This window comes from Aquila chrysaetos, chromosome 1 (genome assembly GCF_900496995.4).
Source record: "Aquila chrysaetos chrysaetos chromosome 1, bAquChr1.4, whole genome shotgun sequence".
NCBI lineage: Eukaryota > Metazoa > Chordata > Aves > Accipitriformes > Accipitridae > Aquila > Aquila chrysaetos.
In genome coordinates this window covers 69235119-69263098 of record NC_044004.1, presented here as the reverse complement: position 1 = coordinate 69263098, position 27980 = coordinate 69235119, and the positions used below count along the sequence as shown (strand labels likewise).

General features: G+C 37.7%; 1 protein-coding gene across 5 annotated transcripts in view; it reads right to left on the bottom strand.

Annotated features, from left to right (window-relative positions):
• Positions 1-5252: 5252 nt before the first annotated feature.
• Positions 5253-27980, bottom strand: part of ANAPC10 (anaphase promoting complex subunit 10) — a 39763-nt gene continuing 17035 nt past the window's right edge. For all 5 annotated transcript variants that reach the window (XM_030026857.2, XM_030026867.2, XM_030026845.2 and 2 more), the window contains one exon: positions 5253-5648. In XM_030026857.2, coding sequence (XP_029882717.1) covers positions 5418-5648 — 231 coding nt within the window. In that variant the 3' untranslated portion in view covers positions 5253-5417. The remainder of the gene's footprint in view (positions 5649-27980) is intronic.

The window sequence follows — 27980 nt, the reverse complement described above, 5'->3', positions numbered from 1 at the left end:
CTGGGAAAGTCTTGTGATTTAGGGTACAGGAAAACAGCCAAAGCCTCTGAAACATCTTTCACACAGGGACATACCTACAGCATACAGCTTGGATCATTGTTTTAGTTAAAAGTTACTCAGGAAGCATTTAACCTTTATTAGCCTAAAATATTGGCCATTATTGAATACAAACATACACCCTCTTCTCCTAAAACCTTTAGATCCAACATGTCACTGAGTTGAATTCAATTCTAAACTTTGAGTATCTTCAGTTAGTAGTCAGCTTGCTAAAAACAATCCTAAGATTGTATGTTTCTATTTGACAAATAGGAAAAAACTATTTTCTGAGCATACACCTTGTAAAATGTTTAGTTTTATAAAAGCTCTCTTTTTTCTATGGATCAAAATTATTTAAGATCAGTTGTCTTTGTAACCAGTACACCTTACTCTTTCAGATTTGGAGAAGCAAGCCAAAATACTCACATAACTACGCTAACGTTTAGGCACAGAGTGATAATTCTTAGCAAGCCACATTTGTGAATATCTGATTATTTTTATCTCATCACTTTGAAGAAGCAGTCTTGTTTGCTCATCATTAAAAAAAAAAGTATGCTTTAAGCTGGCAACAAGTTAAGAACTTGTCTCTTCTTAGCACCCCCTGAAGTTAACATTTGTAAAACCACCTTGTAGGGCAAATTGGTCAATTGCTGACTTTATGCTTTTTAGAGATATAGCACTGTATTCATTTCTACTGAGAAGCTGACAACTCTGACACACTAAAGACTACAGACTCCCAGGACTTGTCTCCTTCCAAACAGCAGCCAAAGTGTGCATGTGGGGAAAAAGAAAACAAAATAGTTAATGAATGTAAGATAGTGTTAAAGGATGCAAAGGAAATTTCATTTTCAGACTGAGCAGGACAATATGAGAGATAAGTATATCAAGCTAAAATACTATTCCTGTTTTCACTAAAACCTGCAAATTCATGATCAATATCAAAATGGCTCTAGTATTCCATCAGCATTATTTATACTAAGTATGTTTGTTTTTGTGAATTTTCACTGCAAACATAACTCATTCTGGCTTTTCTTTAGGTTTACCATTTTGGATCTCTAGCACACATTAGCAGTTAACTGTAATTCACAGCACTTATTGACACCTTCCAAAGAAGGATGTGGCTAGGCAATATATAAGCTTTAACTAAATTAACATTACAAGAACTTTCCGTTCTCAAACTCAGTCTTTGGAAAAATCTGTACGCTCAACAATTTTGGTGCTTAGTCACATAAAATTGCTCTTTCAAGTGATAAGATCCCAGTCAATTGTGTGTCTGAAAAAAATGAGCAAGGAAAAAAAACGTAGCAGCTAAGCACAACGTATGCATAGTAACTTCCTGCAATGGTTTGGCAGGCTATTTTGTTTATCCCAATTCAAATACCAAGTACTATATCAATACACAAAGGCAGTAACTTGCTTTATTTTCAGACACAACCCTCTAGAATCTCATTGCTTAACTATCAGAAGCCTTATATGACTAAGCACCAAAAACATTAAAAAAAACAAACGTTCTTGCACAGATATTAAATACCAATGCAACGTATCTACAACTGTTACAAAACAACATAGAAAAGATTTGAGATGGATTTAGAATGGCCACTGCACTTGTTTTCAAGTAACACTGAATATCAAAGAGCAAGACACAAACTCATTAGTAATGAGTTTGCATTTTTATACTGCCTTTCAGGCATGGTCATATATTATTTTGTCAGCAGCAGTTGAAGGAATTACTAGTTGTACTCTCGCTTTTAATCTACTCCCACCCTCATCATGACTCACTGTTCATTCCCACAGTCTTACCACAGATTGCTTGCTTCCACCCAATAATAAGAATATACTTAGTTTAAAGGACCAAGGATCTGTTTCACAGATTAATATTTACTGAACAGCAATGGAAGCATTGAAAGAGGCTCAACCATGGAAATGGTAATTTCTGACAATAAAGTAGAAACAAAATATTGGAATGCACAGCTTCAGACTGGATCTGCTGTTGATAGAAGAATAAACTACAGCCTTAACCATTAAAGAGCCTTGGGCACCTTAACATCTACTAAAAGACTGCATTAAATTTAATTTGTAAATACAGTTTCCCTCCCCAGCAGTAAAGCTTAACATCATCTAGTTTAACATAGGTATCACAGGTTCTTAAAACCTTGAACACCATCTGTGATTTCAGAGTAGCAGGGTAAGTAGTCAAGCTAGATTTCAGCTTATTCAATTACACTGTCAAGAATAACAATTCTGAATTTGAGACAAATACTGGCACCTATCTTGTATGGACATAGGAACCCTGACAAAAAAAAAAAAAAAATATAAAACCAGGAAGAGGTCTCTACAGATCCAAAAATTATGCCTGCTGAGGCAGGGGCAGAATAAGCAGAACAAGATTGTGCGGACAAGGCTGTTCCTAGTCTACCGATGTGCTGGTTTCGGCTGGGATAGAGTTACTTTCCTTCATAGTAGCTAGTACAAGGCTATGTTTTAGATTTGTGCTGGAAACAGTGTTGATAACACAGGCATGTTTTAGTTACTGCTGAGCAGTGCTTACACAGAGCCAAGGGCTTTTCTGCTCCTCACCCCACATCACCAGCGAGTCAGCTGGGGTGGGGAGGGCACAAGGAGTTGGGAGGGGACACAGCCAGGACAGCTGACCCCAACTGACCCAAGGGATATTCCAGACCATATGACGTCATGCTCAGCATATAAAGCTGGGGGAAGAAGGAAGGGAGGGGACATTCAGGGTGATAGCATTTGTCTTCCCAAGTAACCATTACGCATGATGGAGCCCTGCATTCCTGGAGATGGCTGAACACCTGCCTGCAGGTGGGAAGTGGTGAATTAATTCCTTGTTTTGCTTTGCTTGTGTGCGTGGCTTTTGCTTTACCTATTAAATTGTCTTTATCTCAGCCCATGAGTTTTCTCACTTTTACCCTTCTGATTTTCTCCCCCAACCCACCAGAGGGGGGAGTAAGCAAGCAGCTGTGTGGTGCTTAGTTGCCAGCTGGGGTTAAACCACAACAACTGAATAATGTTCTTCATAGAGCAGTATTACTTTGACTTCCTTAGCCTAAAGATAATGGGTGCTGCTTTGAAATATGTACCCTTAACTTGGACACATTTAATTGTTTATGTAACCTTTGAACTCCTACCTGAACCATTCTTGGGGATGGTTCATGCAGAATGTATTCATGTCCACAAAAGACCAGTCCTTGAAAAGAACTGATGAGAAAATAAATGCATATATTATTGAAGCATGCAGTAAATAACATAGCATGACATGTAAGATAAAGAAAACTTCAAAGTCTCTTTGAATCAAAGTATTTTAAGTGTTACTGACCAGAGTTCAGAATTACCACAGAATTATCTGTGGTAGAATCATTAAGCAGGGAACAGTGTCTTAACAATACAAAGCTAGGATGGATAACTGCAATCTTACCTTCTTGGAGAAAAAGAGGAAAATTACACACCTAATAAGAATAACTGGATAAATCCCGGGAGTTTTGTGGGTTGGTTGGGTTTTTTGGGTTTTTTTTTTGTTTGGTTTTTTTTTTGGGGGGGGGGGGGGGGGGGGGGGTGACAGGAAAAAAAAAAATTGAAGTGGTACATCAAAAGGACAAACTGTGCTTCAAATAAGTGAATAGGAATGTGCAACTCCTTGACACTATATAATAAAGTCCACTGAACTGACGGACTTGGTGAAAAGCACAAGTTCAACCAGCTTCTGCTGGACAGGAATTCTGCTGTTGATACACCCTTTATGTAGAAAGGTAAAGTACCATTAAGGTGCTCCTAAAATGATTGAATCCACATTTAAATAGAGAACTCTGGCTAGTCATGGACTTCTCTACGAGGCTCATTATCAGGAAATGCCCATTTTAATTACCCTCCTAAAAGCTACGGAATTCAGCCAGAGGACAAAACTGTTCAGTAAACAACAGCTTGCTTCATTAAGTATAAGGATTTCCACAGCTGAATCTTTATCCTTCTTTGACAACCTTCCCATCTTCCTCTATTTCACCTTCTTTCTCCTCTGGAGGATGCTGTATCATTGTTTGATGAGCCTCCACTACTATGAGCCTTTCCTTGCTCACAATTAAGTGTGTCAGAAGTTTTCCTTGGCTGAGATTAGTCTGGATTTACCATCAACTTTTACAGTGCTAAGAGGAAGAACGGCTTTGATCAGTACTGAACATTTTAAAAGAAACACTTTACTTCAACAGCCTCTCTTTCTAAAATCTACTTAATTTTTTTAAAAGGTGAAATAACTAGTAATTAGATTACAAGACATTAGTAGAGGTGTTATATATTCCTACCCATAGCAAGTAGACAAAGCATACATTTTCCTTGCAATGTTCTTTACTTTAAAACACATTAAAGAAACTCCATGCTATGAGTCTGAGATTACCTTGTGTTACAGACTTGAGTTCTCAGTACTTTAGAAGGTGCATTGGACCTTCAGATTCATTCCTACTGTTATTGTAGGATGTTGGAGCATTCCTAACTCTCCTGTTTTGAACAGCTATCATTGTTCAGATGACCTAAACTCAGTATATCTATATTAATGTATATACTATATTGAGTAATTTGGAAAGGTTCAGTTTTCTTCATGCCACTGTCATCTTCGTTGCATTACTGGTCACTGGAACAGGATCCCTCGGGAAGATGTCACAGCATCAAGCCTGTCAGAGTTCATGGATCATCTGGACAATGCTCTTAGTCATATGGTTAATTTTAGGTAGTCCTGCAAGGAGCAAGGATGTGGACTCTATGATCCTTTTGGGTCCCCTCTAACTTGAGATATTCTATGATTCTATGATCTACTTAACAGTTACAAAGAAGGCTAAATCCATGCAGACAGTCATTAAGCAGAGGGAGAAAAAACCTATACAGAAAAGGGTGCAACACTAACATAAGCAATGATGAGAAAATACTACTGGTAATGTCTTTAAAACCTGTCTGTTCAAGAAGAATGCTCTTTAAAAAGAGCAACTTTTAGGTAAAAGACTCAGCAGTAACACTATAGAACAAACTATTTCAATACATAATCATCAGGAGAAGAAATCACCCCCCCCAAAGAACTGTATTATATCAAATCAATTATTGATTCTCAGTCACAAATACATTCTTTTAAAGTGCCCAGGTTTTTTTCCTCTCAGATAGTACAAGGGCACTCAGAAACTCCAAGCAGAAGTAATGCAAAATTACAGACTACAATATACTGTAACACAAGATTATCTTTATTTCAAAATCGTACAAAGTATAAACAAAGATATAATTACACTGAAGTAAACCCTGTTCTTTAAGTATTTAAGTACATTTAAGTACTTAAGCAACGATACTGCCATCAAGAAAATGCCTTTATTATTTCTCAGTAGGAAATTTTATCTTATTGAACGATACATCATGAAATCTATTGTTGTACATCTAGGAAATTTACCAATAGAGCTCTCTTCCACTGGGGTGTACACTTTGATTTGTCTCATGTGAGTGTCTCTTCCATTTTGGTGATTAGCTAGAACAGCAATCTGAATCATAAACGTTCGAATAGGCTTCTTATGAGTATCTGTTAAAGGAACATGAATCCAGCCGCTTGGTTCCACTAATTCAAGTTGCTGCCAAAAACAAGACAAAAAAAGCAAAACATTCAGAAACAGTTAACATACTTAATATAAATGATCACATAAACCTGTTTAATAGAGCAGAGTCTTGCAAATCAGATTTTAGTTACTTTTTCAAATGAATCTGAAATAGTACAGTTGCTCATAGCTAATTTACTGCTCGTGTAATTGGATACAAATTAATTTGGTTGACTACAGTTGTGTTTGCTTTTGCTTTTTAGAATCTACCCTTCATTTTGTGCCTCAACCTTCAAATAAAGATCAATATAAAAAAAATACAGACTTGAGTATAAATCAAAGAAAGTCAAAGCAGTACTATTTGGATCTTGTTACTGAAGCACACTGCTTCAGAAAATATGACAGAAAATATACATCTTAAAGTGAAATTGTTTTATCTAGGTACGCTGAACTAAAATATGCTAGAATGACTTTTACAGGAAACTAAATCCACACAAAGTTTGGTTTTCAGAAATTCCTTAGATTATTACAGGGACTGGGGAAGAGGAAAAGGAAGGTGACAGAGGAAAAAAATACAGGATAACTCACAGACTTCATCTCACCTATGTGGACAGATGCCTGGCCAATTAATAATTGCTGCACAGCCATTTAATCACATTCTAAGGTCCATTTTGACTTGGCTTTTATACAACAAGCCAAGTGTAATATGATTTTTTTTCCTTTTTTAATTTTAATCCTACAGAAACCAATGTCAAAGCAAGCAAAGAATTGCATTTCATTAACTCTAAACCACATCACTGACACATCAGCATGCTGAAATCAAGCTAGATGCTATGCAGAAGTGTGGTAACAGCTTTTGTTTAAAGCTAGTTGCCCAACTTCAAAGCACAGCTCAACACACATATGGAAGAGCACACAAGTAAGCGGAAGTCAGGGTGGGGGGGTGGGGAACAAAACCCAAAACAGTTGTCCACAAGCAAGTGAATTTCACACAACTAAGCAAATAAGAAAGCTGTTCTTAGCAGCTGAGTTCTTCCTCTAAGGAAGATCTATGCTTTGAGCAGCTTAAAACTCCCATCTTTCTCCTGAAAATACTGCATGACAAGCACCCTGTCAAATGCCTTGCCTTTGCTGAAGCTTTCAAAAGACCCATCTGAGATCTGCTGTTTTAGAGGCAGCAAAACACCCTGAGGGAATGACCCAAGAAACAAGTAAAAAAAAAAAAAAAAAGTTGATAACTATAACTTTAAAGAGACAAAAAAACCTCTCACACCTCCACCTTAAAAAAAGAAAGAAAAAAACCCACAACCCAAAACTCTCCACTGCTGCAGGCTCTCCAACAGATAATTTCCAAAGCATTAAATTCCTTAAACCTTAGCAGCAAATCTTTTCACTCTGGGAGCTAGACACTTTCAAACACACATTCACTTATTTCTTGTAATCCTGTCCCTTTCAAAAAACCTACAAAATCTTTTTTTGCGTAGGAAACTTCAGGTAACAGCTGCCTTTACAAAGTGAAAAAAACTATGTACTGTTGAAGTGGCTTTACAAAGGGGAAATTTATCATGCTGAGGTATTAGTCAACAGTTTGAGCAAGTATACTTTCCATATCCATAGTGAACAGAAAGGATGAGGATCCCAGTAATCTTTTATTCAACTAGTACTAAGGTAAAATGGCTATGATTTAGAATAGAATTAAAAGGCTATTGCTAATTAAACTTGCATATACAAAAAATGTACCACTTTCTATAGGTTGACATCACTGGTTTCAGACAGTTCCAACATAGTTCCGGTTTGCATGCTTTATTGGGAAAGAAATGGCAAAGACTGAAATGACGACTCCACCTCCAGAACCAAGAGAGCTACCAAGGGATTGGCAAAATTGGAATATTTGTACAAAAGGAAGTTATATGCTTATTAAATTCACAGAGAAAAATCACATCTTTAAGAGACTTATTAGGGTCATAAAGGTAAGCATTGGAAAGTTAAGAGTTGCAAAGGTAATTTTACTAATGCAATAATATACTTGTATCTTATTACATAAATAAACTTTTGATTACATATTTATCAATGCTTTGTTTCATCCCTGATCAATGGGACATCGTCATATGCTTTATTTATAGCATGTTATTTTTCAGTCCTGCTACAAAGGCAACCAATTATTTTTCAGTCCTGCTACAAAGGCAACCAATTTCTTCACGAGCCTTTCTATAGAGATGGGACAAGTAATTTCTACATCTGTAAAACAGGCAATTGAGGCATTAGGTTAATTAGATTAAAATATTCCCTAGTTCCAGATGTCAGATTTCACATACACTGAACCCGATTTTTACTGTCCTTATTAACATACAGTATTTTATATAAGGTTTAGCTCCCACCGAGTTCACTTGCAATTTTAAGTGTCTGCACTTCTGCAAGTTGATAAGAGTTCTCAAACCAGCCACTAGAACACACAGTATGAGCAGCCACCTACAAACAATTATTTGAGTGCAACATGTAAAACCACCACGACTAAGCACAGATTGCACACAATTCATCAAGCAACATTCAATTGTCTTAGCCACAAAGCCGTTTTTTATTCCTGAAATCTCTGCTTCACTTACTCCACATGTTCCAACTTCTGTAACAGATGAATACACATCCTTTATTGTACAAAACCTGGACTCATCCTCAGAATAGACCTCTTTCTAATCAAATAATTGCTTCTTGGGCAAAGCATGCAACACTTGTGATGAAGTTGGAGACTGTACTACAATGTATCAAGTGCAAGAGGTCTGAGTTAGACTTAAATGTTTGAAAAAACTTGATATTTTCCTTCTAAATAACATTACTGTACTGTGAGCTTTTTTGAGTAACTTTAAATTGATGCCTACATAGCTCAGTAAAATGATTAAAACCTTGAGACCCACTCAACTACTGAAGTCTAAATACAACAAAACCTAACAATTATTATCTGAACATCCACTAGAAAAGGAAGTAATATTTTGCCAGTATGACACATTTTCTGTGACCAAAGGAATGGTACAAACCAGACACACACACATACTCCTAAATTCTTCTCCTCCACATCTGTCATGCTCTTTCAGATGAGCGAGACAGTTTCTTTTTCCAGAGGGCCCAGGTCCTTCACCAGGGAGAAGGAATAGGACATGGGAATAGGCGGTGGTGGTATAAGACAAAGTACTGCCCACTCTTAGCTCAATGTCAGCACCCAGATCCAGCTGTTACAATTCCTAGCAGAAGTGGGATGAAATATGCAGCTCTACTCTGCCTGGAGCATTCCCAGTGTGAACAGAATCTAAAGGAAACTTACTGTGAAGTTTTAAGAAATTCCTATTAAGCCCATGCAAATGGCAATCTTTCAAAGCCTTGTAAACCGGTCTGGAAATTTGGGTGGATTTTTACAGGGAGGCAAAAGGCACATCCTCAACACAAAGGCTGAACTATTGCCAAATTTCAAATCCTTGCTTCAGAGCTTGGGGGCACTGGAGCATCAAAGAAGGACACCAGAATATTCTCACACAAGCAAAATAGCATACTTTTCACTAGCCTTATTCTTGGAACAGACTGCTTTGGCTGAAACTTTCAAAAAAAAAAAAAAAAAAAAATCAACCCAGAGCAGACATCTGGCATGGAAAAATCTGTCTGAACTGAACTTTGGCAAAAGTTATAAAGTAACTAAGAGTTAAGCCTTAAAATGGAAAGGGTCATGCAACCTTAAGTACAGGTAGCACTAGCAGGTCTACCTATAGTAAATACTATACTTTAAATCTATTCTGCTTTGCATGACTTTGCTGTCAACCCTGTTCTTCAAAAGCACTAGCCACTCTATACATATATACACACACACACGTTTCACCCCAACTCTACAGCGCAAGTCCACTATGAGAAAACACCAGATTAAGATTCCTCCTGTATTTTTTCCTCCTATGTAGGTCATTAAGAATCAGTCACAATTAACTGGATTTCCAGGACAGTTTTGAAAATCAGCTATATTATTAGTTACCTGAGTGAGCAGAAAGAAACTTCCAACTTTTAATTGGTATGTTTTACCAGAAAAGGTTAAAAAAGGGAAACAAAGGAAAGAATCAATGCAAGTTCAATATTAGTAACTCGGGATAGTTCCTGTGGCTCTAGACTAATCTTACATACAATATACTAAAAGCCTAGGGTTTGTTTGGGGGTTTTGTGTGCGGTTGGTTTGTTTTTTTTTTTTTTTTAATTTGTTCCTAATACTATAAATTTTGTGACAATTAGCAAACAAGAAGAGCATAAGAGTCAAAATAAAAGAACAAAGGGATAAAAATTGAAATGGAAAAGTCACTCACTTGTTCTTTGCTGCTGTTATATACTCTTATCTCTCTCTTCTGCTTTCTCTCTGTTGCTTTCTGATTTTTCCTGTCCTCTGCATGCTACAGCTTTACCTTTGGACATATACTCCCACTCCAGCAATCCATGTTATTTTGAAAGCCAAAGCAGAAATAATGTTCTCAATGGAAATCTCCTCCCCAGCCAATTTAATAGCCCTGTTTCTTCACTTTATTGTACAGTCCAGAGGTTCTACACAATTCCATACGCATTTAGCAAGGCTACTATTACACTAATGGGTGTTCTACCATAGAAGATGCAAACCACAGAAAAAAATAAAAATAAAATTTAAAAAAAAAAAAAAAAAAAAAATCAAGGCCAAAGCAACTTGAGGCTACACTTCAGAAAGATGACTGAACATAAGACCAGAGCTTAAGAGGAAGCTTGTTCTACACTGGTATTGTTGGCCTCCTTATAGGATAGGAAATTATTTATCCAAAGACAGCTTTTCTAGTGTACTTAATCCTACTTAAATTGAATATTGACCTCTTTTCCACTTTACTCAGTGATAGTCTGCTTAAATTCTGTGGTGTCTTCAAAGTAGCATATAACTCAAACTGCCACTTCTACTAGGCTTATAAACCCAACCCAAGTTGTTTGCTATATTTACAGTAGGCTAACATCCTTGAAACAATACATGATTTTTGTTGCCCTATAAAGATATCTCTTGCGAAGATACAGAAATAAAAAAAACCATTGTAAGTAGTTACATTTTCAGGGTCATTACAAACACATCCCAGAATGTATGCGAGACAGGGCTCCCAGATTTCAGGGGAATAAGTTTTTCTGTGCATATATAGGAAGAAAAAGCAGTCTGTTTTCTTCCCCTGGAGAAAAAAAATCCTCTTCTGCACACATGTACTGACAAAAAGCTGAGAATTACTGCTGCCATCGTAGCTTCAGCATGATACAACATGATTCTGAGATGTTGGTACCTCATCACATTTCCATTTAATCATCTGTACTACCACATCCAAATGGCAACATGTATTTCTAGTGGCTGTCTCTAAAACAGGCTGTGAAACCAAACAGCGTTTGACTTTACTCCTTCTACTTTTCTCATAAAACTGTTAAAGCTGCTTCTTTTTATTTTAGTGACTTAGCCACCTTTGAAATTAAAAGTAGACGCTAGACTCTTCTTCACAATGTTGCCTTTTTATGTGCTTAACTAGTTCTTACCATAGTTATATAAAAAAACCTAAGTTTTTCAAAGCAGGTGTTCTCAATAAATAATGTATTCTTCCAAGTAGAAGATGATCATACAACTAAGTTCCAGAGGAAATAAATGCTGTTTTCAGAAATGAAGTATTTATCAATACACAGACTTTCTCCAAGTTAAGTGATCAAATATGTGAAAGGCTTTCCCTTTTTAGCCATTGTTTTTTTACAGCTATCCAAATATGTTTTCACAACAACTGGCAAGGAGAAAGAAGGCTGGCTAAATTTCCAAAATTCTCTTTCCATAACTGCCATGTCCTACCATATAGCTACCAGGATTCAGAATCAGTAGGCCTCTGCATAATTCCAAGTATTGGAACTGTCAACACATGAAGTAGCAGAGCTTGGGCTTCAGCCATCACTTCACTTAGGAAGGAAGAGAACCAGTTAATAGCAGTGATGCACCAGTTCCAGCAGAAAAATGAAGCATGTCCAAAAGAAACTTCGCAAGTTCCAAGTGAGTCAAAGGAGGGACACCACATTAGCAGCTTAACAAGAAACACAGGAACATGCTCAAAGGACCCACTGTGAAAGGCACACTTCTTTGCTCTAACGAGGCAACGGCCACCTAAGGAGGTAGCTCTGTGGTCTTAATCAGCCACCTCCTTAAACGGTCAAGAAATCTAACTTCAGTCCATTAGGCAAGAGAAGTTTTCCATTCTTCCAAACAGCAGTTCCTGAAGGGTCTAGAGGAGCACAGTCCCTCCCTCAGGAAGATTCAACTATAGATTTGGGCAGACAGGAGACTAGTTGAGAATAAGCTGTATTACGCAGTGAAACCCGCAAATACGAAAAATTCCTACCATATGTAAGCTTTTTGTTCAAATGAGCTGAAAGAAATAACTTCAGGGAAGACTGGGAAGGTTGAAATAGAGAAACATCAAAAAGATCCTTGCAAAAAGTTTTATAGAACATCCTTCTTCAGACTATTCTGCTCCAGATTAAAGCAGTAAAAATTAACCAATGCCCAGGTGTTAGAAAGTTGTATCCAATTAAAATAAGACAACTAAACACACAAGCCAAGCTAGAAAGAGTAAGTAAAGTTTACTGATACAGATTACCAAAATAAATATTTGTCACAGAATATGTATCTGAGCCGAAAGTAGCATAGAAGTCAACTAGATCACAGAGACCCTGAAAATATACTAGAGGAGTGCTCAATCAGCGCAACATAAGAGAGAAACACTATGAAAAATGACAAAATATATTAGACCAACTTTTCACAAACGGACTAAATTTGATTTCATTTTGCACAGATCAGTTTTCGACATCTTGCCAAGTTTCTCTCAGAATCATTTGTACCCATATAAATAATCAAATGCATCAAGTGTGCCAATACAGTTTATGCAATTAAGCTGTTCGTAAGTGACAGTGTATATACGTCCAGAATCACCCACAGCTTGTCTTCATTTCACTCATTTCTGAACTGCTGAATAAAGAGGTAAGAAGTCTTGCAAAAATTAAATATTCTTTAAAAAATGCTCTGGAAAGCAACACTTCTGCTTTATTATGTCAAGCAAAAGCAGCTCACCATCATCTTGAGGATCTTTCACTGTGAACTCCTGGTAAAAGGCAGACATCTAAAAAACTGGAGTTATAGCCTATGATGGGGAAGGAATCAGCTGAGACAATGTTATCCCTCTACAATGATCTTATCCTTTAAAATATGATTGGCCAAGTTTTAAATACACTTAAGTTGTGAAAGAGCAATGGACTGAGGTACAAAAAGGATTCAAACCACAGAAGATTTTTTTTTTTTTTTTTTTTTCTTCCCCCCCCCCCCCCCCCAATACTTGGTAAATAGCATAAAACCATTAAATTGGAGGCTAGTGTAATGCTTGGAACTAAAAATGTAATGCTTCTACACAGGTGTCACTGAAAACTTGCAATTAGTTTTCACATAAGACATGCAACTGGATGGATGGAGATCTGCAGACAGATCACTGATAGAATGCAAAAGCCTATTGACAAACCTGTCTGAAGTCTCAAACTAAATTTATTCAAACCATGCCCCCTCTCCCTCCAGCTCATTGCCATCATTACCAACCTGAGCATTAGTATGAGTTTGTCATGGCTATCCAACAGGAACTCCGATACAGAATTGCCAGTGGGCACCCCCTTTGGGCATCACCTCAGGTACACAAAAATATGTTTGGAGAACTTGAATTCCTCAAAACAGCATCATGTAGAAGTGCTACACTGCCTACTGGTCCCCTACATAAAAACAATCTTGATCCATTCTCATTTCCTTATGATTTAACACCTAAATTCCTACGGTTTTTTAAAACAGTGCAGGTTCAATCATGGCAGCTAAACTACACCACCTCCAAGAATCACAGTTACAGTAAGTAAATAGCTACTCTACAAAAATGCATCGATAGGTTCCCAGTGCAGGTAACCAGCAAGCCATATCCACCTTGCATGGTGGGCCAAGGATTAGCATCTATGATGCTCAAATAGAGATTCTTATACCACCTTTCCAAATTTCATGTTTTGATTACATAAGCAGCACAACACATGTTGGACAATGTCAGTGGGTTAATATCACATTGCCACCTTGTAGGTCGCAAACAGGCATGTTTCTGAAGTAAGCAGACGATGTCAATTGAGCCATGATGTAACCTAAATTTCATTCAGCAGAAGTGATTGACCAGCCAACTTGTGAAATGGTTTCACTGACTGGTCCGTTCTGATATTCTTTAGAATGAGGTGTCCTGATCAGAATTTCCCCATACAGTAAAAAAGCGAGGAACCATTTGATTTGCTTCTGCTGATAAAACAATGCAGTCTCTTCCCCGATGTACTTCATTGATTCAGACAGAGTTTCAATACTACAACAGGAATAAACTAGGAAGAATACAGCATTGAAACTTAATCCGTGAAGTGTTAAACAAGGAAAGTCAGGGTTTGTGTTATTATAGCCCTCATAGTTTGTCTTTGAAATCTTCTGAAATCAGATGAGGAGCACAGAAGAGGACAACAGTTAAGTCTTAGACATGAGGGGAGTCTCTGGTGAGTAAGCACACACATAAGACTATTCTCAAATGGAAGAAAACATTGTACAATTGCTGACAGGAATGCTATGGAACACCAAGAATGTTATGACACAGACTCACAGGAAAAACAGGTGTTTCAAAAGTATCAAGTGATAAAGGATCATAAGTACTGATGCCTGCAAAAGGGTCAAGGCTGTGCTGAACTGCCCACATGAAAAACTGACAGATGGAGTCACTTTGGTGGAAGTCCCACAGGTTGATACACAGATGGTTGGGACATGCTTGGAGGGGCCCCTGTCCGTGGTACTTAAGCAACCACTACCCTGCCCATCACTCTCACACTACTGCATCTGCTCACAGTACTTGCCAGTAACACTTGTATGATCAGGGACATGCAGCCTGAGAGACAAATAAACAGCCTTCCAAATGCTCAGCTACTGTGGATTTGTCAGCCAAAACTGTCTTAATTGTAATTTCAGAAAATTTTGTCTGCTTAACTCTGGGTGGCAGAAAAAGAGCAACCAAAAGAAAAGAAAAAATAGACAACAATCTTAGAACAGTTCATCCTCTAGAATGTGGCTGAAAACAACTCTTCATTCTAGAAAATGGATCTGCAGAAACCATCAGGAATTTGTCACAGATTGTTTGCTAGGAAAGTCTCTCTGGAAAGAAAGGAACACTTCTTTCACAATTGTTGTGCCATATACACTTTTTTTAGTATGTTCTGTGAGGGACAATGCATAGGCAGCTCAAAATTAATTGCAAAAATATACGTCTCAAGATGTATACAGTGTTTCAGAGAAGGCCAAAAACATTAAATAGGCTTGGACAGTTTGATCTCAAGTCCCACATCTTTAAAATCCTATTTTTTTATTGAGTGAGGTCACTTGAACTTTTACATAATACAGTTTATGCTTGACGCATCCATAAATTAAATCTTATTAGAGAAGGACTGCCTGTGTATGTTTTAGGTGGCATCCATCCTATCCACTGAAACTTTAGAAAAATACAAAAACCTTCTCCTTGTCCCTTTGGAGAGCAGTGTGATCAAATCAGCAAATACAGAGTGACAATGCAGTCTAGCATGGCGTTTCATATGTGCATGTATGGACAAGGCCTAAAACTCCAAAGCAAACCTTCAACCCACAGCAGGAAGTCATCTAAGTTTAGTTTGGTTTCAGCAAAAACAGATTCCATCTTTGCAGGAACCTGTTGCTCCAGAAGAAATACTGTCTCCAACTGAAATCAGCCGTAACAGCTGTGAAATTTTGGATCTCTGATTTAATGAAAAATGGTTTTCATAATTCATTTAACAATCAGTCAAGAGTGGAGGAAGGGAAGGTAAACATATCCTAAGCTCATTAGCGCTCTCCTGCTGGGACCTACGTCTCATTAACCAGCTGTCACAATAGACAGGAATGCCATAGCTTTGCAGGTGCACTGCTATTAAACTTTGAGAAGACTCCTGGTATCAGGGGAAATCCTTCAGACCTACAGGGACTTGGCTCCAACATGAATCTCAGTTACTTCCCTTGAGCTTGGCAGATAGTATGCTGAAGCTGAAAAAGCAACAACAAAAAAAATTCTTGAGCTTATGCTCTAGAGTGGTGGCCTGGCTGACAGTGTCAAAAATAGGTAATACAGCCCAAAACAAACTTTCTGCTTCAGTTTGCCTACTTCTGACACACTGGAACAGACTGCATCTGGACAGTCTGGTCCTAAAAATGAATGGTAGAAAAGCTATGGTTTGCTGCAAGTCTTTACACTTTCCAGAACTCCAGTATTCTGAAAGAGGGATGGGATCTTTTTTTTTGTTTATTATTATTGTTTTGGGGCTGTGTGGCGGGGTTTTTGGTAGCAGGGGAGGCGCTGCAGGGGTGGCTCCTGTGAGAAGCTGCTAGAACCTTCCCCGGCTCCAAGTCGGACCCACCTCTGGCCAAGGTCAACCCCATCAGTGACAGTGGTAGCACCTCTGGGAAAACAGATTTAAGAAGGGGAACCTGCAGTGAGTAGGGGGATTGGAATGTGACAGAAACCTCTGCAGACATCAAGGTCAGTGAAGAAGGAGGGGGAGGACGTGTGCCAGAGGAGGTGATGCCCCTGCAGCCCATGGACGTGAACAGTGGAGCAGATGCCCACTTGCAGCCCATGGAGGACCCCACGCCGGAGCAGGTGGATGACCCCAAAGATGGCCGTGACTCCATGGGAAAGCCCACGCTGGAGCAGTTTGTGAAGGACTGCAGCCCGTGGGAAGGACCCACATTGGAGAAGTTCATGGAGAACTGTCTCCCATGGGAGGGACCCCATGCTGGAGCAGGGGAAGAGTGAGAAGTCCTCCCCCTGAGGAGGAAGGAGCAGCAGAGACAAGGTGTGATGAACCGACTGCAACCCCCATTCCCCGTCCCCCTGAGCTGCTGAGGGGGAGGAGGTAGAGAAAATCAGGAGTAAAGTTAAGCCCAGGAAGAAGGGAGGGGTGGGGGGAAGGTGTTCTAAGGTTTGGTTTTGCTTCTCATTATCCTTGTGTTGATTTGATTTGTAGTAGATTAAATTGATTTTGTTTCTTCCCCAAGTTGAGCCTGTCTTTTGCCCATGACCATAAGTGGTGAGTGATCCCTCCCTGTCCTTGTCTCGACCCATGAGTGTTTCTTTATATTATTTCCTCCTCATCCCACTGGGGCCAGGGGGACAAGTGAGTGAGCAGCTTCGTGGTGCTTTGTTACCAACTGGGCTTAAACTACAACAATTATTTTTAAAAAAAACAGGGTACTATCCAACTGAAATTATTAGTAGCTCAGAGTATTAAAGATACAGATGGGAGAAGGGAAACAGTACACTTAAAAACCCACAAAAAACTACTACATAGCCAATACTGCACATTTAGAAAGTGCAAATTTCATTTAGTGAAATCAAACATTTTGCACCTTTTGGGAAGCAATTCAAATCATAAAACCTTATCCCACTGCAGTGTTTTTTCATTTTACAGACAAGTAACTAAGGAGGACGCCCCATATACACAAGGTAACAGGTAAAGTATCTTACTAAATAGGAGTCTAGCAGATGATTACCAACCGATACAAGTAATTTTGGGTATGCTGTGTGACAATACAGAATAGAACCAGAAGATTCTCCAACAATAATACATTTAAAGGATTAACTGTTGTAAAAATGGAGCAAATGATGGCATAAACATGGCAAATGTGATCCATAGGACTTTCTTTTAAAACCTTTCCAGTAACTTTTACCTGATCAGAAGACAGGAAAAAACAGGGAGTCTGCTTTAAAAAAAAAAAAGTGTCAAACACAACAAAACAAAGACGACCCTACAATTTCTCAAGTTCATTCCAACAAATTAAAACTTTCTAGTCACAACACAAAATACAAAATAGTGACAGAACTATCAAAAAAGCCATCTGGTTAAGTATGTGGACTAAGGTTTTCATAACAAAGGCAACAGGGCACAAAGTTGGTAAAAACTGCTTAAGATTACACGTTACTAGCCTTTTTATTTAAATTCTTATCTTAGTAATGAATTTGAGTTCCCCACCCGCCAAGCACTGAAAAGCCTTAAGATTTTCCAATTCCTGTACAAAGATCTAAAAACCTCAGCCCCTCTTCAAAGCAGCATCGATCCAAACTAAGGACATATCTCCTACAATTTCCAGGTGAGTCAGGCTGCTCTCAGGGAAGATAGTAGCACTTCAACCATCTATTGAAGAGAGGTAGGGAAAACCAGGAAGTAGGATAGCAGAAAGTAAAAGAGCAGACAGCTATACAAAGAGAACAGAAAACAGATTGAACAAGAACAGTAGAACATGCTACAGAGCAAAGAAGTCTGAAAATATATTAAAAAAAACCCTCTGAAGTTCAGGAGAATTTACTTTACAAATGGGACTGCTGACCAAAGAATGGAACAAGCTGTTAATATTGGCGGCTGCCTTTTATGAAAGGTAACAGAACACCACAGAATCCTACAAGAAAGGAGAGAATAAGCAGAATTTCTTGTAAGCAATGAAACAAGTGCTTTAAAAGAAAATCCTACAATAGTTACTTGTTAAGCATTGGCCTTATACAAGATGACCTTAAGGCAAATAGAATTAAGACATCAGAAACCAGGAGATAGAAGAGCATAATGGAAGAGGGTCCCATCAATTTTTCTAAACCAGAACTGCTGGGTACAAGCAGAAACAATATACATGGACTGTATGGATGCACTGCACAAATTTATTGCAAATGGAAGCTAAATGACCGAAAACACTACTGGGAAATAACTAATCTTAGAAAAGGTGCAGAGGTTTGCAAAATGAATGAAAACTGTACTTCTGATGTCTGCAGTTCCCATTTGTTCTAACATATATAATGGAATGATATTATGTTTGTGTGAAAGTGCAAAAAAAAAAAATCAGCTCATAATTTACTTTCAAAATTGTTTAGCCATATCCAGGAAATATGTCTAGACATAGCTACAGTTAAATTATACAAAGAAAGTATTTGAAAAAAATCAGATTATGCAATGAATATTAAAGACTTAAGTGTCTGAAAACTAGCCACACTGAGTTAATCCTATGTCAAATCATCTTGAATAACAGCAGAGATAGCCTAGTGATTATACTTCATAACTTTCACTTTGCATCCCAGAGAATGCTGGAATGCTTCAGAAGATTAATATGGGAAATGAATAAATATAAGAAAATGGGAATATCATGACTTTTTTTTTTTTTTTTTTTTTTTTAAAGACAATAGTAGTAGTAGTAGCAGCCAGCTGCTAGCTTTCAAGCACCCGTTATAGGTGAGGGGAAGAAAGTACATCTAGAACAAAAAAAAAACAACATTCCCCTCACCAAAAAGGGCTCTTATTACACATTGAGGAGAACTAGATTTCTGACCTACCAGAATACAGGCCCAGAAAACTGCATGGCTCTAATATTTTATCTGTTCCACAAAAATGTAGTTCCTGAGTGACTTTAATTGTTAGAAAAAACTGCAATAAATTATACCCAAGTGCTATCAAATTAAAAAATCCTACTTATTCTTTACCAGCAAGAGGACAAGTTGTTGCTTTGTAAAGACACAAAAACCACAAGGGTTAAGCGAAAGCATTCCTCCTGGTTCCACAGGAAGGATTTGTTTCTGAGGAAGTAGAGAATAGAAGAGGGTTGCCTCTCCTAAAACCAAGGAATTTAAAGACCCTAAACCTATGTAAATAATCCCCAAATCCTACAGAAGTATACTACAAACAAGTAAAACATTTTTGCATCTGGATAAGGAGTCTGTGGATGCAGATGCTCAGTAAAGGCAAGTGGGGCAAAACCTGATAAACTGTAACATTACTCAAATTCATTATAGCATGCCAGATTTCAATAAGCAAATGCAGACTAACATTTCACAGGATACAGAGCAGATGTAATGCTCAACTCAAGGAATATTTACTCATTGGAAACAAATGCAAGAGACTGTTGTGAAAACTATTTGTGTAAATTTAAAATGCAATGTCTCATCTGAGAAAGATCCCAAACTCATAAACATGTCTCACTGGAGATATATTTTTGTACAAATGAACTTTAAAAGAGAAGAAATAAGAGTATATCTGTCAGAGGTTCAGCTGGGTAGTTTTATATGAGCCAGAATACACTTTCATAAATTTGAAAAGCTGGAATCAGGACTGTTGCCCAATGGAAGCATTTAATTTTACATCTACACACAATTTCTTTTTCTTTAACGTACTGGAACAGATGCAGTAGAGTTTTTACCTTTTGCTTGTGCCTTCTTACAAAGCCGTATTTAAGTGTGTCCAGAAAAATGCAAGGCTATGCTTCATTGTTTAAAGTGGAGGTCAGACTCTGGACTCTGCTTCTCTCAAGCTACATGAATTCTATTTCTTGACTTCTTTCTAGGAGTCAAAGATTCTTCAAGTCACCATTCACTCAAAGAATGTACAGTTCAAAAAGATATTCAGATGGAGCTATACAGTGTTGGCCTAATAACTACCTTACTGCAACAGCATGTCTACTATAAACAGCAGTCTGGAATAGTCTTAATGCTACATTCAACAGATGTAAGAATATCAGCTCTTCAGCATAAACTGTATGAAAATCAAAATAAAATTACATGTACGTTCCTGAAGAATGAGGGAGCAGTGGAAAAAACAAAACACAGGAATGACATAATTGAAAACTTGCTTACCAATAGGCCTACTAAGTCCTAAGTCTAGAGCTACTGTTGAATATCATCTTACTGCTTAGAGATGTGAAGTCAGTACAAGCTGATGGAATTGGATTACAAATGTATGTGACTTACTTTATACCTTTAAGTCCTGTGGGTACATATGCTCCTCTGCTTAATTTAATTCTGCTATGTGAGTAAATCTTTATCTCCTCACGACAGACAGTATAAATAAAAAGAATTTTAATAATTCCACAATAGAAGTTCTTACCCCAGCAGTGCTGGATTTCCCCAAAGCCAATTTATGCAAACCTCTCCATTAAACATGGCGACCATCACAACAAACCTGTTCAAACAGAAGGAAGCCTACTTGAAAGTTTTACTAAATCATCTCTCCTGATATGGAACTGCAACTCTTTACAACAACAAAAAAACAAAGTATGATTTGATTTAACCTTACTAATTATCCTCAGTAACATCATCTTGCTAAGAAGTAACAAATGAACCTCAACATAAGAGAAACAAATTAGGATTTCCTGCATTTGCTAGTAGAAGTTATCAAAAAAAATCCTTCATACACATAGTTGAATTTGACCTCTGACAGATACAGAGGAGGGGGGAAAATTAAAAAAAAAAAAAAAAAAAAAAAAGGGAGCGTAGTAAGTATTAGGGGCTAGACTCTCATGGTTCACTCAAAGACTGACTGAGAACAGCATTCATAAAAAGCCTCGATAAAAACTGTCTTTGTTAACATTCCTTTAACATGAGACATAAAACACTCCAGAACTCATTCTGAAATAAAATAGGAGCATGAGATAAACCTAGTTTAGGAATTGGATGAAGAAGGCTGGAGAGCACAGGCCCTCAAGCCAGACACATATGCTACATTATTGCTCTCATTTTACCCTCTCTCGTGTTTTCCTGCAGAAAATGGGAAAATCCTGGGAAACATTTTTCTGATCCAACTGCATGATCTCGGTTATCTTATGACAGATTAAGACAGAGAACAGTCCTCACAAAGAAATAAATTATCCTTCAGATCTATAGAAACATTTCCATGCACTACTCAAGATGAGGAACAGGATAAAACCACATTTGATTCTGCCCTGCCCACCCCCCACCAAAAAAACAGCAAAGAATACGATGTAGACACTGCCTAGCAGTGTTACCATCAAACCTCCTAGCAGACACATGATCCCCTGACCAAAATAACATTTCAGCAATCAAAGGAGCAAGACGTAACTCTAGAAAGGACTGTCATGATGATAGCTCTGAAGCAACTGAATCTCTTGCTCAAGAGCTCTCTATTTGTTCTAGATACCTATCACTTGCCAGGTAGCATTTTCTTCCAAACCTCAAGGATTGCTTTAACTTGTCACGTTAACAGCATTCCTTTCCATAACTACTTTCTTAATGGCCCTGTGAATAATCTCAGTTTTCCACTAAAGTGTTAAGCTTCAGGAATAATAATAATTCAAAAAAAAAAAAAAAAAAAAAGATGATTGTAATAAAACCCTCTCATATACCTACATGAAAAACATTCGTTCAGCTACTTTTCCCTGAAGAAAAAGCCTGTCTTTTCATTTTTAGAGATACAGAATAATATATTCTTACTACTGTTCATGCATGCTAAAACTACTTGTGAATTTATGGATATGTTTGGTTGGTTGTTTTGGTGCTGGTCTGACAAAGCATGGCACATCCAGTGCATTTTATAGATTTGTTGTGGGGTTTTGTTTTGGGTTTTTTTGAAATCTTACTTAGTAGCAGCACCTGATAACTTTGCCACAAGGCAATACCTACTACAAATAGTTAAATCTGATTGAATTTGTACTGATGCAAATAGAGATACTTCCAACATGGAAGCCACACATAGGCCAGAAAATAATAAGTGGTGGACCAATTAGCTCCTAATTTCTTCTACATTGGGGCTACTTCCTCTCCCCACTCCATTGCTAAACTGTTAAAGAAGAGTGGTTAAGATAGGCATGGGATATTCCCAGCAGCTGTTGCCTAGTTTAAGTGAAACAGAAAATAAGGTGTGGTGCACCAGCTGACCAGCACCAGCTGAGATGACAGCACAAGACTTTCTTAGTTCTTGGGTATCCCAGAAAGTTCCCATTCCTTTTCCCTTCTTTTCTTATGCTTAAATGTCAACTGCTGGCTTTCCTCTTTGAAGAACTTTAATACGGCGTTAGTAGTAGCACCCAGAGGGATCAGAATCAATCTTTGATTTTACCTTTCCGCACGTATTTAGCACTTCTCGCTGTCTGAAATTATCTAGTAGTCCCTCTAAGGATTACTTTCCACAATTAAGTCTGTGAAGACAATCGGGTAAATCAAAGCTGATTATTTATAATTCACTGACTTTATCCTCCCAATCCTGATCCACAGTTTGAGGAAAAAAAAAAAAAAAGCTCAAATGCCACTGCAAGATATTTCCAACTAGCTAGCAACCTCTCCAGAAAGAGAAAAGCAGGAGTGAATGAGCAACATCTTACTAACACCTTTGACAACAAGGAACTCGGTTTTAAATCTTTCAAGGAAGATGCTGGCATTCAGTATCGGACTCTCACGGTGTTCTTTTACATATAGGATTCAAAAACAGAGTAGGTAACTTTGGATTTCTCAGGTCTAGGGAACGTCAACGATGGGAAAGAGCATGGTTGTAGAATGTGGTGGGAGGAGAAAAAGAAGAGGAGATAGGTAAATAGCCCTCTGTCTAAAAATTTCCATGTAGTATGCAGGGCCCTTCACCACAGAAAAACCATCATTTCCCTTTCAAATACAGTTCTGCTGATATCAGAAAGCACTTCTCTGAAGTCCCTTGTTCCAGACAGTTTCTTCAATGGTACCTACCTTCTTGCTCTGCTAAATAACTGGTAAAGGCAGGTGTCTGGACTCCTCCCAGAATACTCATCATTCCTCCCCCAACTTCCCCAGAAGCCAATAAATGATACAGTAGGCAAACAAAGAAAGCAAAGATTTTCAGCCTTCCTTTACTCAAACCTTGAAGTCTTATGTGACCAGGAGCCTCTTCAAACATCCAAGAAAAAAGCTGACAATCCACTCAGCAATTTCCCCTTGGGGACACACACAATTAAACTTGTTACCAGAAGCTTCCCTTCAAATCTTTACAAGCAAGGAAAACTAAGAGAGATGGATGCATTGATGTTGTTACAGCAATTAAAACTGTATGGAAATTCAGAGTGCGGGCATTCCCCTTGTCAATGATCAAAAAAAATCTAATTCTGTGCCCAAACAACCTGTTGACCTAATTTCTGCAATGGATTGTAGCACATTTGTTCACAAGAAGTTATAAAAACAGTAATATAAAGTAAGTAATTTGCTGTTTAACATAGAAGACCACACCTGGGTGGAAAAGCATTATGCTTTAATCTGAAAAAGAAGTTAAGATAACCTACACCTAAGAACTAGCCTACTATCGTATTGATAACAGTAAAAAGCAAAGACATACGCTTCTGCAATTACTTCACTGAACGAAAGACACACATGTATATAGTTCTGTGGCCCTATGACATGATCTTAACCACAGTTGAGGAGGGCAGGAACAAAAATAACCCCACAAGTGAAGTCAGTCTGTAATATTTTTTTAGATAGAAAACCAAAAGCATAATTTCTGTATTGGCAAGTATACAGTGACATGATTTGCCCCTGGCAATTACACTAGTAGAAGGACTACAGGAGTGTTTATTCAGTCAGATAAATAGATAATTATCTTGAATATCAAGGTAAACTATCACACTTCACCTAGCTTGAACCTTATAATCTGGTTTAGAATAATTTCCTTTTCTCTTAACTTTTACAAGTTTAGCAAAAGACTAGAAACTATAATCACCTGTCCCTGCACTAAACAGTTTGCTTGCCAGGGTCTCCAACAATATGTCCAAGTGCAGAGAGATTAAAAACAAATGAGAAAATAGATGTTGCTACACACTACAGTTTGCAAGTGAACAATATTACACGTTTCGTAAACTACAGTTAAAATGAATTCTCATCAACTGAGGGAGGTGATCTGATTGAGCACCATGAAGATATTCTAGATGAGCCTGCATACTGAAAGCCAGTATAAGCTGTAATGCTGGATGCACTTGTACCGTTTTGAAATGTCGACTAGACAACACATTTACATTAAAAACGTAGTGGGAGCAGGGGGAGCGGAAAGGAACGGAAGGGGTTAAAATACTGAAGTAGGGAAACTAAGTATTTGAGTCTCTTCTGACATGCTATCACCTCCACCTCCACCCACCTTATTCCTCACTCCCATGTTCAGTCTTCAAGCAGAATGCTTAAACGAAGGGAAGAGCATTAAGCTCATTCTTGATATGGTTTTTATGTTGCCAAAACCAAATCTCTGCTTGCTTCTCTTACTTCTGAAGCATTTATGATTATCTGCAAGAAGTATCTAGTCAGCCTACACTGGTAAACTGTAATTAGAAATCCCTACAAACTTTGAAACACCATTGACCAGCAAATGTCCCAGTACACTCTCCAAACACAGAACCTTTATTCCAACAGGAACTTTCAGTAAAAAATGATGTGTGAACAGCAGACACTGATGTTCACACAAGCATACTGCATACAACCCAGCAGGCGATTTTTCTGTTTTTTTTGGATTATGCCCTGGAGGTGCTGGCACAATGGAATTTCAATACCATAATTGCTTATTTCTCTGCGTGCCAGCCTCTGAAATAACAGGTAAAAAAAATACACATAAAACAAACATTCTCTTTTTTAAATTACAGGAATCACAAAATAAAGTGTTTTTAATTCTCTAGTTCAAACGATGTAATTTATAACCATGACACAAATAGAGAAGAAGCACAAAAGAAGGGAAAATACAGAAATAACATAACGTTCCCAAGGTTCAGTTTACAAGGACCTCACACAAAGTTTTTTTTTTTGCAACTCTTACTAGAAACAGTATTATTTGCTAAAAATGCAGTAGCTGCCAAAAGCTATGATCCATCTAAAGCAAACATGTTTAAGATGGAAATAGAGTGTTAATGCTGAAGAAAGACAGAATTGAGTATACAAGTTTTCTTTTAAAAGCATTGAAGCAACTGCAGTACAGTCTTAAGTTTGTTTTTCATCTTTCTGAGCAAAAGTTGATTGCATTTGCAGATAAGCACCTAAATTAGAGAGAAGTACATTAAGACAATAACAGAAGTAATCAAATTTCAAACTTTCTAATTAAACCTCTTTTTCCTGCAGAAGGTTATTGGGAATTCAACACTAGCCTTGGTTCACATGATAGAACAATGGGAAAATTTTCCGAATGGTTGAACGCTAACCCTGACAAGTGTTGAGAGCCAACTACAATACATTATATGGTAGCATAACCTGCCACCCACGTTGCTGAGAGAACAGCTTTCAAACACATGCACCGAGCTGTAAAACCACAAAATCCCTTATTACACATTGTCCCTTACTTAAGGTGAAATACACTATCCTCCCCCCCACCACCCCCCTTTTACAAATCCTGGTGCTTTTTTTAAACCTTCATCTCTGAAGTTTATTTAGCAGTTAACTAGACTGTTTTTCAGACTTTTCTTTCCCAAATGCCATTTTTCCTGTTTTGTTTTCTAACCAAAATAAAATCATGTTTTTATAGTACACAGTGAAGCCTGTTATGTCTTTCACTGTTGCTTTTTTTTTTTTAATACTACTTCCACCTGTGTGACATTATCCAACTTCTTTTAAAAGGAAATGTCTGATATTTGACTAATTCATTTGTGAAGACTTATTTCTGGAGTGAAATACTTTCCTTTTTTTAATAAGATGATACACGACTCACCACTGGTAAAGTGAAAAATGGTCCGTCATTCTTTTGATTAGAAGACCAGATATTCTGTTATTTACTGTGATTCTTTTCCATTGTTATGCAATTTGATTATATTCAAAAAGATAAACTGCCACAGTATGTGTGGTTATAGACACTGGCATTCATGTAAGTCAACCAGGGCTGTAGAATGACAAACATACTCCACCCTCATTACAACATGCTGTGGTTACTAGCCAAACATCTTTGCCTTTTCTGAAAAGAGTACGTTATAATAAAAGCACACCAGCAAAACAAGTAATACAAGGGGACCTGAGATATGGTAAAAGTAATAACAATTGTGAGAAAACATAACTCTGAATAGGGAAAGTGAACTACTTAATGATTTTAGGAATGCATAAAACCTCATGCTACAAAAAAAGATCACTGAAAAATGCTGGTATATGAAACTTTCTTAGTTAATGATTCCCCCCTCCTACCCCCCTACCACACATATCTGCTGCTTGAATCATTGCATTCCAAGATAGTTAGAGGATATACACAGTTTCTTCAGGGGTTTTCAGTTGCAACTTTGCTGGCAATGGTAATTTTATTTGCAAGTGTTTCTATTCTACTGACAAGGTCAATTAGTCCAACGAACTATTGGTTGTTCTGTCTGATAGCTCAGTGTACTTATTCAAGCAAGCACTTTCATAACCCACAATTGAATGCAGACAGTTACCCTTGTAAACACGACTGTCCACAGGGATTTTCACCACATTTTGGACATGTAAAAGAAAAACATGCTTTTCTTCCCTCAGCCTGATAGCACATAAGTTTGATTACAACTTGAATTTCAGGGAGCGAAGGGCAGGAGGGGCTACTGTTTTAAATATATGATCTATTGTACCTAAACATACATATTTGGACCACTTCCTAGGAACTAAAGAATACAGACATTTGATTGATCTCTCTAGGAGCTCCAAAAATTTGGTAATGCTATCAAAGAGAGTCAGATCAGCATCGCTTCTGTATCCAGGCATTAAAAAGAAAAAAGCCATAGTTTAAAAGAAACAAAGAGATGCTATATGTAGCACCAAGGGTTAAAGACTATATAAAATGCTTTCACAAAAGCCAGAAGCACAGGGGTGGGTGGAAATCAGCTGCAGAAGTTGGTAGGGTTTAAAAAAAAAAAATTTAAAAAAAAAAGGACTATTCCACAGCTCTAGCTAGAATCTTGTATGTCAACAGCACGGCCATGCCGCTGACAAAATGTGCCAAGTGATAGACCCTAGTCTCACAGAACTTTTATTAACACATACATGTACTCCCTTCACCCTTCATACAAAATCTTCTTACGAAGAAGAGATTCTTCATTTTTACTTATTAGGAATGGTAAAGGGGCTAGTCTACTGCTCTTCATGATTCAAGTCTTCCCTGAACAAATCCTTCAAGAAACTACCATGGAAAACCAGCAATCTTTCATGGCTGTATTCTACCACTTTGGGTATTATACAGATACTACAGAAATTGAAAAGCCTACTGAAACCATCTGGGAAGTCTGTAGTACAGGAGACAATCACAGAGATAATCAATAAGGAAATACAGATTCCATAAAGCAATAAACTTGGTGAACAACACAGAAGTATACACAGTATATTAAATCTCTAATAGCTATTTAATCAACATTAAAGCACCACTGAAAAGAAACAGCTTTTCTGAAAAATATTACCAAGAAAAGTCGAGTCAGTATAACAAATTGATGAAAAAATGGGAACAATAGGTTTTTAAGGACTGGGAGTGCTTTATTTTGGCTTAACTGAAGAAGAAACTTTATACATAAGC